At 36.0% G+C, this 13,274-nt stretch overlaps 1 protein-coding gene across 3 annotated transcripts in view; it reads left to right on the top strand.

The window, feature by feature from the left end:
• lsamp (limbic system associated membrane protein) overlaps nucleotides 1-13,019 on the top strand; it is a 946,135-nt gene extending 933,116 nt beyond the window's left edge. For all 3 annotated transcript variants that reach the window (XM_061918977.1, XM_061918976.1, XM_061918975.1), the window contains one exon: nucleotides 1,927-13,019. In XM_061918977.1, coding sequence (XP_061774961.1) covers nucleotides 1,927-2,024 — 98 coding nt within the window. In that variant the 3' untranslated portion in view covers nucleotides 2,025-13,019. The remainder of the gene's footprint in view (nucleotides 1-1,926) is intronic.
• The last annotated feature ends 255 nt before the right edge of the window (nucleotides 13,020-13,274 follow it).

Raw genomic sequence — 13,274 nt, 5'->3', positions numbered from 1 at the left:
GCACAATGTGAAGAAAATAATTTAGTATTTTATGGATTTTAAAATAATCATAACTATTTACTTTAATGTAGTTTTCCAAAAGATGTCTCTAGGTACAGTGTACAAAAATAGTGATGTCTATGATGTCATAACATAAACAGGTACAAACAGTACAGTATTGTGTTGTTTTTCATAGAAATATAAATTCAGTGTTGTGTGACCAAAACGGTGCAAATTAAAAGCTACAATCACTTAAATACTTTTATATTAAAAAAAAAAACAATAACTCATACAAGAAAGAATTGTTGCAATTTTAAACTCCTACAGTGAGTGTGCAAACAGGAGTCTACAATACTCTGGATAAAAATATGCTCCAGATATGTTAGTTTTTGGAGGGAATAGATGAAGTCCCAACCTCCAAGACAAGACCTAGGGTTTTTCACTTAAAGGCCTACTGAAATGAGATTATCTTATTTAAATGGGGATAGCAGGTCCATTCTATGTGTCATACTTGATCATTTTGCGATATTGCCATATTTTTGCTGAAAGGATTTAGTAGAGAACATTGACGATAAAGTTTGCAACTTTTGGTAGCTAATAAAAAAGCCTTGCCTTTACCGGAAGTATGTGCGCGTGACGTCACCGGTGTGAGGGCTCCTCACATTCTCACATTGTTTATAATGTGAGCCACCAGCAGTAAGAGCAATTCGGACCGAGAAAGCAACAATTTCCCCATTAATTTGAGCGAGGATGACAGATTTGTGGATGAGGATATTGATAGTGAAGGACTAGAAAATAAAAAAAATTATAAAAATAAAAAGCGACGGCTCTGGGCGGTTGGCAGTGTGAGCGTTTCAGATGTAATTAGACACATTTACTAGGATAATTCTGGAAGCTCCCTTATCTGCTTATTGTTTTAATAATGTTTTAGTGAGATTGTAAAGACATACCTGAAAGTCGGATGACTGCGGTGAGCACGCCAGTGTCTCAGAGAAAAGCCGAGGAGCCAAGCTCACAGCTGCCTTATTAACAGCTACTGCAGGAGGATGCATAATCCACTAATGTCTCCGGTCAGATATATATCACAATTTCCCCATCCAAAAACATGCTGGTTGACGTAGAGAAACATGTTCGGTTGACCGCTCTGTGTTAAAGCCTTACAACAAACAAAGAAACACCGGCTGTGTCTCGGTGCTAAAGACAGCTGCAATACACCGCTTTCCACTAACAGTATTGTTCATTATAGTCTCCATTTTTAATTGAACAAATTGCAAAAGATTCAGCAACACAGATGTCCAAATTACTGTGTAGTTATGTGATGAAAAGAGACGACTTTTAGCCGTAAGTGGTGCTGAGCTAATACGTCCCCTCCAACCAATAACGTCACAAATACACGTCATCATTCTGCGACGTTTTCAACATGAAACTCCGCTGGAAATTTAAAATTGCAATTTAGTAAACTAAACCGGCCGTATTGGCATGTGTTGCAATGTTAAGATTTCATCATTGATATATAAACTATCAGACTGCGTGGTCTGTAGTAGTGGGTTTCAGTAGGCCTTTAAGTGGTTTTGTCAATGTCACATTGTCTGTAAAATCAATATAATTAAAAATATGTATTCCGATAAAGACTATAAACACGTACAACACTTAAGTGTACAAATGTTTTAAATAACATTTTTCTCCTAGATTATATTTCTCCTCTTTTTTTTTTTTGAAGAATTGTTGTATGTTGTTACTAAAAGTGCTAAAACTCGTTAGAAAACAAGTCTAAAATCACTACTGTGTCTATTTTACCTGTAGACATCATTTTCAGGTCCAGGAATATGAAATGAGTGCTAATGTTGTCAGCATGAGAGGAGCGCTTCTAGCTGCCATTTATCCAATTCAACCCATAAAGGTAAATATGGGACTCTCATCTGATTCTCTCCTTTTTTCTGTGTACAGGACCCGGAACAGGCCGAGATATCAACGGCTCTGCCTGCGTCTCTCAATCACTGTGGCTGTTCCTGGCCTGCTTTGCCTGCCTTCTCTTCAAGTGTTAATACTTCTCCTTGTCTCCTCCGCCTCTTTCCTTCCACTCGGCCTTTCGACCTTCCCTTCCTTGTGCTCTCCTACTCACCGACATCCTTATCGCTACCTGATCACCGACCTTACAGCCCCCAGACTGTTTGCATTATAACAAAAAAAACCTTATGTGCTGTCAAACACTGCTTAAAGATATTATGTGTCGGGTCATGAGTAAAACGCTATAGAAGCAAGAAAAAAAAAAATACAGATATGAAGGACAGAACAAGCAAACAGTGCTCTTTCAAAAAAAAATGTGTTGCTCTTTTTAATATGTATGCACTTCTTTGTTTCTGCTATATATCTTGTCTGTGAGGTCTGGGTGAGGTTTAGGGTTTGTTGTACTTCTATGTCTTATGGAATTGAACACAAAGGTGCCCCACTTAGGAGGATGCCAACAATCATTTGTCTTTAGAATACTCCCAGAGCTGCGTTATTAGAAATGAAATATAATATTTTATCGCTATCCAGTGCGTTATTAAGGTGTATGAATCTGCCAAATAAAACACAAAGAGAAAGTCAAAGTAGGATCAAATTGTTTCTGGATGTAGCATTCAATTTTTCACATGGAGCTCCAGTAGATACGGACAACAACAAAATAATTCAATTTTTTTTTTCTGCACCGGGTCTTTAACGATTGTGCACATTATTGTCATGGCAAATAAAAACTAGGGTCTATTTCCAAGCAACATGAGTCGCACAGATGGGTCACATTTTAGGTCAAAAAGAACTACATTTGTTTTTGTTTATTTAGCAATCTCTTTCAAAAGGTCAGACAATAACCGAAGTAGTTGTTGCCCTAAGAAATCATCCAGACACCCACAAATATGATCAGAAAAGACACGGCTTCTTAGGTGCGGTGTTTTCATCCAAGACCGAATTATAGGAAAAGTAGGGTATACGAAAACCCAAGGTACCACTGTATCGTCTTCTTTCCACTTTATTCGGCTATTCGTTTTTGAAAAAGCCTATGTTGTCGTTTTTGTCAGTGCTGAAAATGGGGATGTGTGTTAAAGTGGATTAAAGGGGAACATTATCACCAGACCTATGTAAGTGTCAATATATACCTTGATGGTGCAGAAAAAAGACCATATATTTTTTTAACCGATTTCCGAACTCTTAATGGGTGAATTTTGGCAAATTAAACGTCTTTCTGTTTATCGCTCTATGGCGAAGACGTCAGAACGTGACGTCACCGAGGTAATACAGCTGCCATTTTCAACACATTTCAAACACCGGGTCTCAGCTCTGTTATTTTCCGTTTTTTCGACTATTTTTTGGAACCTTGGAGACATCATGCCTTGGAGACATCATGCCTCGTCGGTGTGTTGTCGGAGGGTGTAACAACACTAACAGGGAGGGATTCTAGTTGCACCACTGGCCCGAAGATGCGAAAGTGGCAAGAAATCTGCCGCCAGACCCCCATTGAAGGTGCCGGAGTGTCGCCACATTTTACCGGCGATGACAGACATGGCACAGAGATGTATGGATAACCTGCAGATGCATTTGCAACGATAAAGTAAACGAAATCACAAAGGTGAGATTTGTTGATGTTGTTGACTTATGTGCCAATCAGACATATTTGGTTGCGGCGTGACAGCCAGCTAATTGATGCTAACATGCTACGCTAATCGATGCTAACATGCTATTTACCGGCGGAGCTAAAGCAGACATGACACAGAGATGTATGGATAACCTGCAGATGCATTTGCAACTATATTACTTTTCCTTCCACCCACATTTAATGCGAAAAAAACACTTACCAATCGAGGTATTTAAGTTGCCAGTGTCACAAGATGCGAAAGTCCTGATCGTTTGGTCCGCACATTTTACCGGCGATGCTAACGCAACTATTCGGCCATGCTATGGCTGTGAATAGCGTCAATAGCTTCAGTTTCTTCTTCAATACTTTCATACTCCAACCATCTGTTTCAATATATGCGTAATCTGTTGAATCACGTAAACTGATGAAATCCGAGTCCGAATCCAAGATAATGTCGCTATATCTTGCTGTGGTATTTGCCATTGTTTGTTTGTATTGGCAGCACTGTATGACGTCACAGGAAAATGAACAGTGTCTTGGCAGAGAGCGAAAAAAAGGCACTTTAAAGCTTTTTTTAGGGATATTCCGGGCCCGGTAACATTTTGAAAAAAACTTTTAAAAATACAACAAGCCCCTGGGAACTGATTTTTATTGTTTTTAGCCCTTTTGAAATTGTGATAATGTTCCCCTTTAAGGGTCCTTTACAACTCAAACAACAAAGATGCTGATCAAGATAATGAACTTCTCTGGCAAAGTTTCTGTCCTGCACCATCGGCAATGCTTTAGTTACATAGTCTAAGGCATTTTAGATTTTAGTCAAACTCATTTTAGATCGGGGGCCACATGGAGAAAAATCTACTCCCAAGTGGGCCGTAAAATCACGGCACGATGACTTAGAAATAAAGACAACTTCAGAATGTTTTGTTTGTTTGAACATAAAACAAGCACATTCTGAAAATGTACAAATCATAATGTCCTTAGGGGTTTTTTGCACTTACATGTTGCGGTTAATAGTAGTCTACCTTTATTTGTCGTTATTTATACTTTCAGAATAAATTAGGTGATAATGTTCATCAGTCAATTCATTAGTGTTAATTTTCAATCTATTAAGATAAAAAAATAATATCAAAATCAAATTACAGGATGTTATTTATGTAGTGTTCTAATTTTTCTCAACTGGTGTACGAATATGTGGTTTATTTACTTTTTTAACATTAAGCATCATCTACACTAGTGGACACATTTAAAACAGCAGTTTCTCTCATTGAAAAATGTGGGCTCATTTTTACACTCATCCCGCGGGCCGGATAAAACCTGTTCGGGAGCCTAATCTGGACCACGTGCCGTACGTTTGACACCCCTGGTCTAAGGCCTCTTCTACACTTAGCCGGCTATGGTTATCCAGGGTAAATCCCACCTAACCGTATCCTTGTCCACACACACACACACAATGGTCGTTTGAGACCCTCTTCCCCCCCTCCGTCCACAACACACTGGAATCCAGTGTGTTGAGGGGCCCTATTATAGTGAATCACACCTGAGACATTATAAATTAATCAAATCTTTATTAGACACGTGAAAATAAACAATGTGATAAAGAACATTTTACTCAATCAATCTAGGGATATAGATATCTTGTCAGGAAACTCCTCACTCTTTTGCCTTCACCTTCATTGTCCAGTCGTTTTTTTGGTGACTTTATATACTCTGGACCTAGGCATTGAGTCCACGACATAACTGATACGGTCTGCTTTGCCAGTCCAAATGCATTCGAGGTTTTCCGTAGTCTTCCCTCGTCAGCCAGGTAATACAAGGCACACGCTACCTTTTTTTAATCACATCCAAGGTAGCCCGCATTCTCGTTGTCTCTCCTCCGACAAATGGACAAAGTTTTTCGGTAAGTAGAATCATTCGAAAGTTCTCTTGCCATCTAAGATGTGTTGTATCCAAAATAGCTGCAATCTTGCGTTTTCTTCTCCTAAGGTATCCATGTGTGATTTCCACAAGAAGAATGCGAAACACGGGCATGTCTGGATGACTCGCCTCCATCTTTCCAGTGGTTAGTTCGGGTTGTTATGAAGCTGGCTGTGGCGCATTCTTTCTGACGTCACTTCCTCCCCGAACTCAGTTTGTAAACGATCAATGAGTCCATTCAAAGCTAAGAGCCGGAGATTCGAGAAATACACAGCGCACTTACCCGTGTAAAAAATTATCCAAGTTGGGGGGCCTTCAACGATGGTTTAGTGTGCTGAAACAGGGCTTAGGCTAAATAATTACTTGTTTAAAGGGGAACATTCTCACAATTTCAGAAGGGTTAAAACCAATAAAAATCAGTTCCCAGTGGCTTATTTTATTTTTGGAAATTCTTTTCAAAATTTTACCTGTCCCGGAATATCCCTAAAAAAAGCTTTAAAGTGCTTGATTTTCGCTATTTGCTTAAGCCTCTGTCCATTTCCCTGTGACGTCACATAGCGATTCCAATACAAACAATGGCAAATAGCACAGCAAGATATAGCGACATTAGCTCGGATTCAGACTTGGATTTCAGCGGCTTAAGCGATTCAACAGATTACGCATGTATTGAAACAGATGGTTGGAGTATGGAGGCAGTGAGCGAAAACGAAATTGAAGAAGAAACTGAAGCTATTGAGCGAATAGCTATTGACGCTATTCGGCCATCTTTACGTTAGCATCGGCGGTAAAATGTGCAGACCAACCAATCAGGACTTTCGCATTGACACGGGATCAACTTAAATCCGTAGATTGGTAAGTGTGTGTTTCGCATTAAATGTCGGTGGAAGGAAACGCTGGATGTAAATATAGTTTCAAATGTACATACAGGTAGCCTAAATAGCATGTTAACATCGATTAGCTGACAGTCATGCCGCGACCAAATATGTTTGATTAGCACATAAGTCAACAACAACAACAACACTCACCTTTGTGATTTCGTTGACTTTATCGTTGGGAATGCATCTGCTTTGAGTGTCGCAGGATACCCAGACATTTTTGCCATCTCTGTCGTAGCATCGCCGATAAAAACCAAATGGGGGACTTTTGCATCTCTTGACACCGGAGCAATTTTAATCCGTCGATTGCTAAGTGTTTGTTTGGCATTAAACGTGGATGGAGGGAAAGGCTAGACGTAAATATAGCTACAAATGAGGCATAATGCTGCAATATGTACACACAGCTAGCCTAAATAGCGTGTTAGCATCGATTAGCATGCCGTGCTAATCGATGCACATTCTACATAAATCAACTGACGTCCCTGATTGTGTTGTTACACCCTCCGACAACACACCGACGAGGCATGATGTCACCAAGGTATGGGAAAACAGTCGAAAAAACGGAAAATAACAGAGCTGATTTGACTCGATACGTCTGATGTGTAGGGGAAAATGGCGTTGAGTACCGATGTGAAGTCACGTTCTGACGTCGTCGCTCAGAGAGGCATAAACAGAAAGGCGTTTAATTCGCCAAAATTCGCCCATTTAGAGTTTGGAAATCGGTAAAAAAAAAATATATGGTCTTTTTTCTGCAACATCAAGGTATATATTGACGCTTACATAGGTCTGGTGATAATGTTCCCCTTTAAGGAGTTATCCGGCTTAGTGTAGACATAGTCTAAGTCAAATTATAAACCCACGTAAGTAAATTTCGTTGGTTTACCCCCTGACCAGACATGAACAGCATGTTTTAACAAAGAGAGACAGAATATCATCAAAAAAATTAATTAAATATATGAAACTAAAGATGTATATGCAGTATTAGCGTGTATTTGATTGAGTGAACTAAGGCTGATTTCCCCCTAACGTTTTGTCTTAGTCCTCTGTCCTCTGTTTTGCGCGTTTACGTCGGGTAATTAGTTTTTTAAGGTTAAGAACTAAGTGTGCATAGTTGGCTCTCTACCACATTTGCAACCAAGTCTTATGAGAAGAAAGCTGAACAGAAAGCACATAAATGGAAGTAACGATACTGTATTGATTTTTATTGTTATAACACTTGTGTTTAATCAGATATTTAATCCTTTGCTGTTCCAGGTAAATATTGCTATTTTTAAATATTGTTTTTTGTTTTAAAATATTTTGTAGCTTAAAAAAAATGTTTCTTTTTTTCATTATTTTAAAATTGCTCGTTATACAAGTCGTGTTGTCCCCATACCAATATTTTGGTACCGGTACCACAATGTATTTCGATACTTTTTGGTACTTTTCTAAATAAAGGGGACCACAAAAAATTTCATTATTGGCTTTATTTTACCAAAACATCTTACGGTACATTAAACATATGTTTCTTATTCCAAGTTTATCTTTAAATAAAATACTAAACACACGAAAACATGTCTTTTATGAGTAAGCATGCAAACAAAGGCTCCTAATTTAGTCTGCTGACATATGCAGTAACATATTGTGTCGTTTTCCATTCTATTATATTGTCAAAATTATTAAGGACAAGTGGTAGAAAATGAATTATTAATCTACTTGTTCATTTACTGTTAACATCTGCTTACCTTCTCTTTTAAAATGTTCTATCTACACTTCTATTAAAATGTAATAATCACTTATTCTTCTGTTGTTTGATACTTTACATTATTTTTGGATGATACCACAAATGTGTGCATCAATTCGATACCAAGTAGTTACAGGATCATACATTGGTCATATTCAAAGTTCTCATGTGTCCTGGTACATAGTTCCTGAGTTTATAAACATAATCCATCCATTTTTGCGATGCTAAAAAATATCAATGTAATCATAGTCGTACTCTCCTGTACTTGGTATAATTACAGTGGATGTTAGGTGTAGATCCACCCATGGCATTTGTTTACATTCAAGAACGGTACTTTTTAGAGGCGGTGTAGTACCGTATATGATTCATTAGTATCGTGGTACTATACCGATACCGGTATACCGTACAACCCTACATACAATTAGCTGACCTGACTGGAGCTAGTAAACTACAATGACAGACTAGCATCAAACTTCACTACAATTCACACAATTTCAGTAATGATTAGAAAGCTAATCTACTATGAAGATTTACATTGTAATTTTGTATTTTAATTTAAAATTGATAGTCATACAATCTAGCGAACGCGGCTGGTAGCAAATAGAGTTTTTACAATGTATTACATTTCATATTAGAATTTACAATAGCCATGTTTAAAATGTAGAGTTTTTATTAAAAATTGCTTATCATATTAGCAGCAAACAAACTTTGCTACATTTTAATACATTTCATCAATGATTAGACAATAATGAATTTAAATTAGCAATATTTTAAAAATGTTAGCATTTGAAAATCATACATGCTAGCCAACGCGGCTGGGGCTATTACACTATAACACTCGCAGCAAACGTTCTTCACTGCAATTTACCGCATTTCGTGAATTATTAAACTACTTTTGGAATTTACATTAGCCATGCTTACTTTTGTTATTTTAGAATCGCTCATCATGACAACCATAGCTAACGCAACAGTGGCTTCTGAACCATGTGAAGTTCACTTTTTATAGCTTATTTTCCGTTTAATGATAACAATCACTACATTTCGTAGTTAACCCTTAAGCTGACATGAATTATCAAGGTTCAACGGTTCTTGGCCCTGTTTGTCCCGGTAACTTTAATAAGATCATTCAGTAACTCCCCCCAAATGGTTCTTGGCTAGTTTTTCACCTTTCTAAGAATCGTTTTTACTCACCAATTGAGATCTTGCGTGGAGTTCCGCATGCGATTGAGATCTAGTAAAATGTCTTCTATTTTCCAATTATTGTGCCAAAAGCGGCACATTTTTTGACAAATTTCTTGCTGAAGGGACAATAGGTTTTGTTGTTGGTTGTTATGGAATCAAATACTAATTTCACTCACTAAAATACAAAAAAAAAAGTATTTCCAGGATTATTTTGTTGATGTTCTGTCCCTCTTAGTTACAGTAAACCTACAGAAAATATGAACTGTTATGTCGTATTCATTCAATGTGCTTTTGGTTCGCGGGTGTGTCAATATTTGTACATATTCTTTTATACGCTTAAGGACACATTGCCCTCTAGTGGCCTGGCATGCATAATAATGTGCATCTTTTGCCAAGTCTGTATGTGTGGGGATGTTTGTGAAACTTTTTCAGAAAAAAATATGTTGTTTGTTTACACATTTCAGCTCCAAATGCAGACATGCAGACACTTACCATACGCAATATTTTTTCTTTGAACGATGGTGGTACCTCGGTTTTTCGTTAGTGATCCGTTCTAAAAGTTCTGGCGAAAACTGAATCATACACTGTAAAAAAAAAAAGTTAAAGTTCCTATCACAATAAAAACAACTAATAGCTCAGTTGCCAGAATTTTACCGTAAATATAACAGTTTTTCCATTTACAATAATGCACTGTTAAAACGGCCATAGATTTTCACGCTAAAAAAAAAAGGCAGCTCAGTCGCCAGAATTTTTGCCCAAAAATAACAGTGGTACTATTTTTTTTTTTTTTTTCATTTACAGTAATGCACAGTAGATCTTGCAGGGGGAAAAAACAGAAACTCAGTCGCCAGAATTTTACTGTACAAAATAACAGTGGTACCGTTTTTCAATTCACAGTAATTTGGTAAATAAAACACAGTTTTTTTGTTTTTTTTACTGTACAACCTATATATCAGGGGTCACCAACCTTTTTGAAACCAAGAGCTACTTCTTGGGTACTGATTAATGCAAAGGGCTACCAGTTTGATACACACTTAAATAATTTGCCAGAAATAGCCAATTTGCTAGATTTACCTTTAATAAATAAATAAATATATATATATATATATATATATATATATATATATATATATATATATATATATATATATATATAAAAGGGTATTTCTGTGTCATTCCGTCTTACATTTTTTTCCCTTTTCAGGAAGGTTTTTTGTAGAGAATTAATGATGAAAAAACACTTAATTGAAAGGTTTAAAAAAGTAGAAAACAGGAAAAAAAATTAAAATTTAATTTTGAAACATAGTTTATCTTCAATTTCGACTCTTTAATTTTCAAAATTCAACCGAAAAAAAAAAATTAAAAAAAACTAACAAATTCGAATCTTTTTGAAAAAATAATTTATGGAACATCATTTGTAATTTTTCCTGATTAAGATTAATTTTATAATTTTGATGACATGTTTTAAATAGGTTAAAATCCAATCTGAACTTTGTTATAATATAGAACAAATTGGACCAAGCTATATTTCTAACAAAGACAAATCATTATTTGTTCTAGATTTTCCAGAACAAACATTTTAAAAGAAATTCAAAAGACTTTGAAAAAAAATTTGATTCTACAGATTTTCTAGATTTGCCAGAATATTTTTGGGGAATTTTAATCATGATAAATTTTAAAAAATATTTCACAAATATTCTTTGTCGAAAAAAAAGAAGCTAAAATTAAGAATAAAATTAAAATGTATTTATTATTCTTTCCAATAAAAAAAAAACTTGAACACTGATTTAAATTGTCAGGAAAGAAGAGGAAGGAATTTAAAAGGTAAAAAGGTATATGTGTTTAAAAATCCAAAAATCATTTTTATGGTTGTATTTTTTCTCTAAAATTGTCTTTCTGAATTTTATAGGAAGCAAAGTAAAAAAAAAAAAAAGTATTTATTTAAACAAGTGAAGACCAAGTCTTTAAAATATTTTCTTGGATTTTCAAATTCTATTTGAGTTCTGTTCTTTTAGAATTAAAAATGTCTAGCAAAGCGAGACCAGCTTGCTAGTAAATAAATAAAATGTAAAAAATAGAAGCAGCTCACTGGTAAGTGCTGCTTTTTGAGCTATTTTTAGAACAGGCTACCTATCTGGTCCTTATGAGCTACCAGGTGCTCGCGGGCACCGCGTTGGTGACCCCTGCTATATATGATTTGTTTTACAGTAGACAAAAAATTTAAAATAAAAAATCCGCATAAGTAGTAATTTACAGTCATCTGTTCCAGGCACCCAGAAGTATTGACAAAAAACCCATTTTGATAAAGAATAACTAAAGTTTTACATAGATAAAAAGAATTACAGTAAACACTCATTTGTTGCTGTAATTTTTTTTCCTGGCCTGACCGTGGTAAAGTATAGATTTTTCATTAATAAATCAAATATTTTGATATCTACAGAATTAAAAAAAATGTTTATGACCTTTTTAATATTATGACAACCCTCTAGATATGTTTAATCTATCATAGTAATGCCGCTTTAGGCGGAGCCAATACTGAAGAGCATGCCCCGATTTGTTTGAGCTCGTCTACTGTACAATATTTGTAATTAATTTAGCCATTTTTAAATATTGAATTTAGGCCAAAAATACATAGATAATGCTTAAAAAAAAATGTACAAAGCCGCAATCTTCGAAGCATGATTGTACCCTTCCAAATGTATACTTTCTACCAATCCGTAGAATCCGACAAAATTATTATGATAGTACAAACTAAGAATGTCATGATATAAGTTAATGTACATACATAATGACATTTGGTATTGCACCGTTAGAGAACCCCATCGGTAACTTGTTGCAGTGCATCAACAACCTTGTTGGCCTCCACTTCCAGGCAGCTTGCACACTCCATGCAGTACTCCAGTACAGTACACTACAGTACAGTACAGTACACCGAAGTACACTCAACCTGCTTCGTGCTCATAACTTCCTCCAATGTTGCAGTTTGGATGAACATGTAAGACACCAATGAATGACTTCTAACTTTCAAAGAACTGTGTGTTTTCTAAAGCAATTATACCGAACATGTATGATACTATATTATGATACTATATTAGTGATAATGAGGTATGTGTCTGTTTTCCACACCTCATTGATTTCAATTATACATACTTGAATCCAATGTCCTTATATAAGATCATTTCACGTGTCCTGTTTCTCACTCTTGTAGATTCCCTACACCTGTGATCCAGATAAATCATCCCCCCCCACCCCCCCCCCAATTGCAAGATCAAGTATTGTGTGGGTGTTGTTTTACCTGCCTTTGAGAAAAATGGAATGTCAATCCACAGTTTGAGAAATTCAAAATGAGACCTGCGAAAATGAATGTGTTTTACTGTTATGATACACCCTGCAACACAAAAGCTGAGTATTGATTTTTTTTTTATTATTATTATTATTATTATTATTCGGGAAATTTGACAGGATCTGTAAACAAACAGCTGACATTGCATTTCTTCCACAGAACCAAGTGTTCAGCTCAGGTCCATTGCTTGCTGGTATTATTTGCATTGCTTGGGGGGATTACAGTACTGTAAAACACTTGTGTACAGTAGTAGTAGTACTATTGAAAATATCTTTCCCTATGACTGTGTGATATTGGAGAGTTGGTAAAGCTGTCTGATCCAGTTTTCAATTCATATGAGCATTTATACGTCTGCATAACACATCTCCAAAAATAAGAGTTGTTTTCAATGTGTTTGTGAATTTCTTTATGTATTTTTGACCAAGCTGTAAAATACGCTTATTTTACAATATTCGCATCATGTACCGTATTTTCCGGACTATAAGCCGCACATAAATTTTAAAATATAAAATATTTTTCCGTATATTAGCCGCACCAGACTATAAGCACCATATATGTCTGGCTTGTCCCTGACAGTTTGACTATGTTTTAGTTTTTTCCTCTGCATTTATCTTTGTTTCCTCTGTGTGTGTAGTGTTTCCTGTCAGC

Source organism: Nerophis ophidion, linkage group LG13, assembly GCF_033978795.1.
Source record: "Nerophis ophidion isolate RoL-2023_Sa linkage group LG13, RoL_Noph_v1.0, whole genome shotgun sequence".
Taxonomy (NCBI): Eukaryota; Metazoa; Chordata; class Actinopteri; order Syngnathiformes; family Syngnathidae; genus Nerophis; species Nerophis ophidion.
The sequence above is the reverse complement of the archived record's forward strand: the minus strand, read 5'-3'. Positions and strand labels throughout refer to the sequence as shown.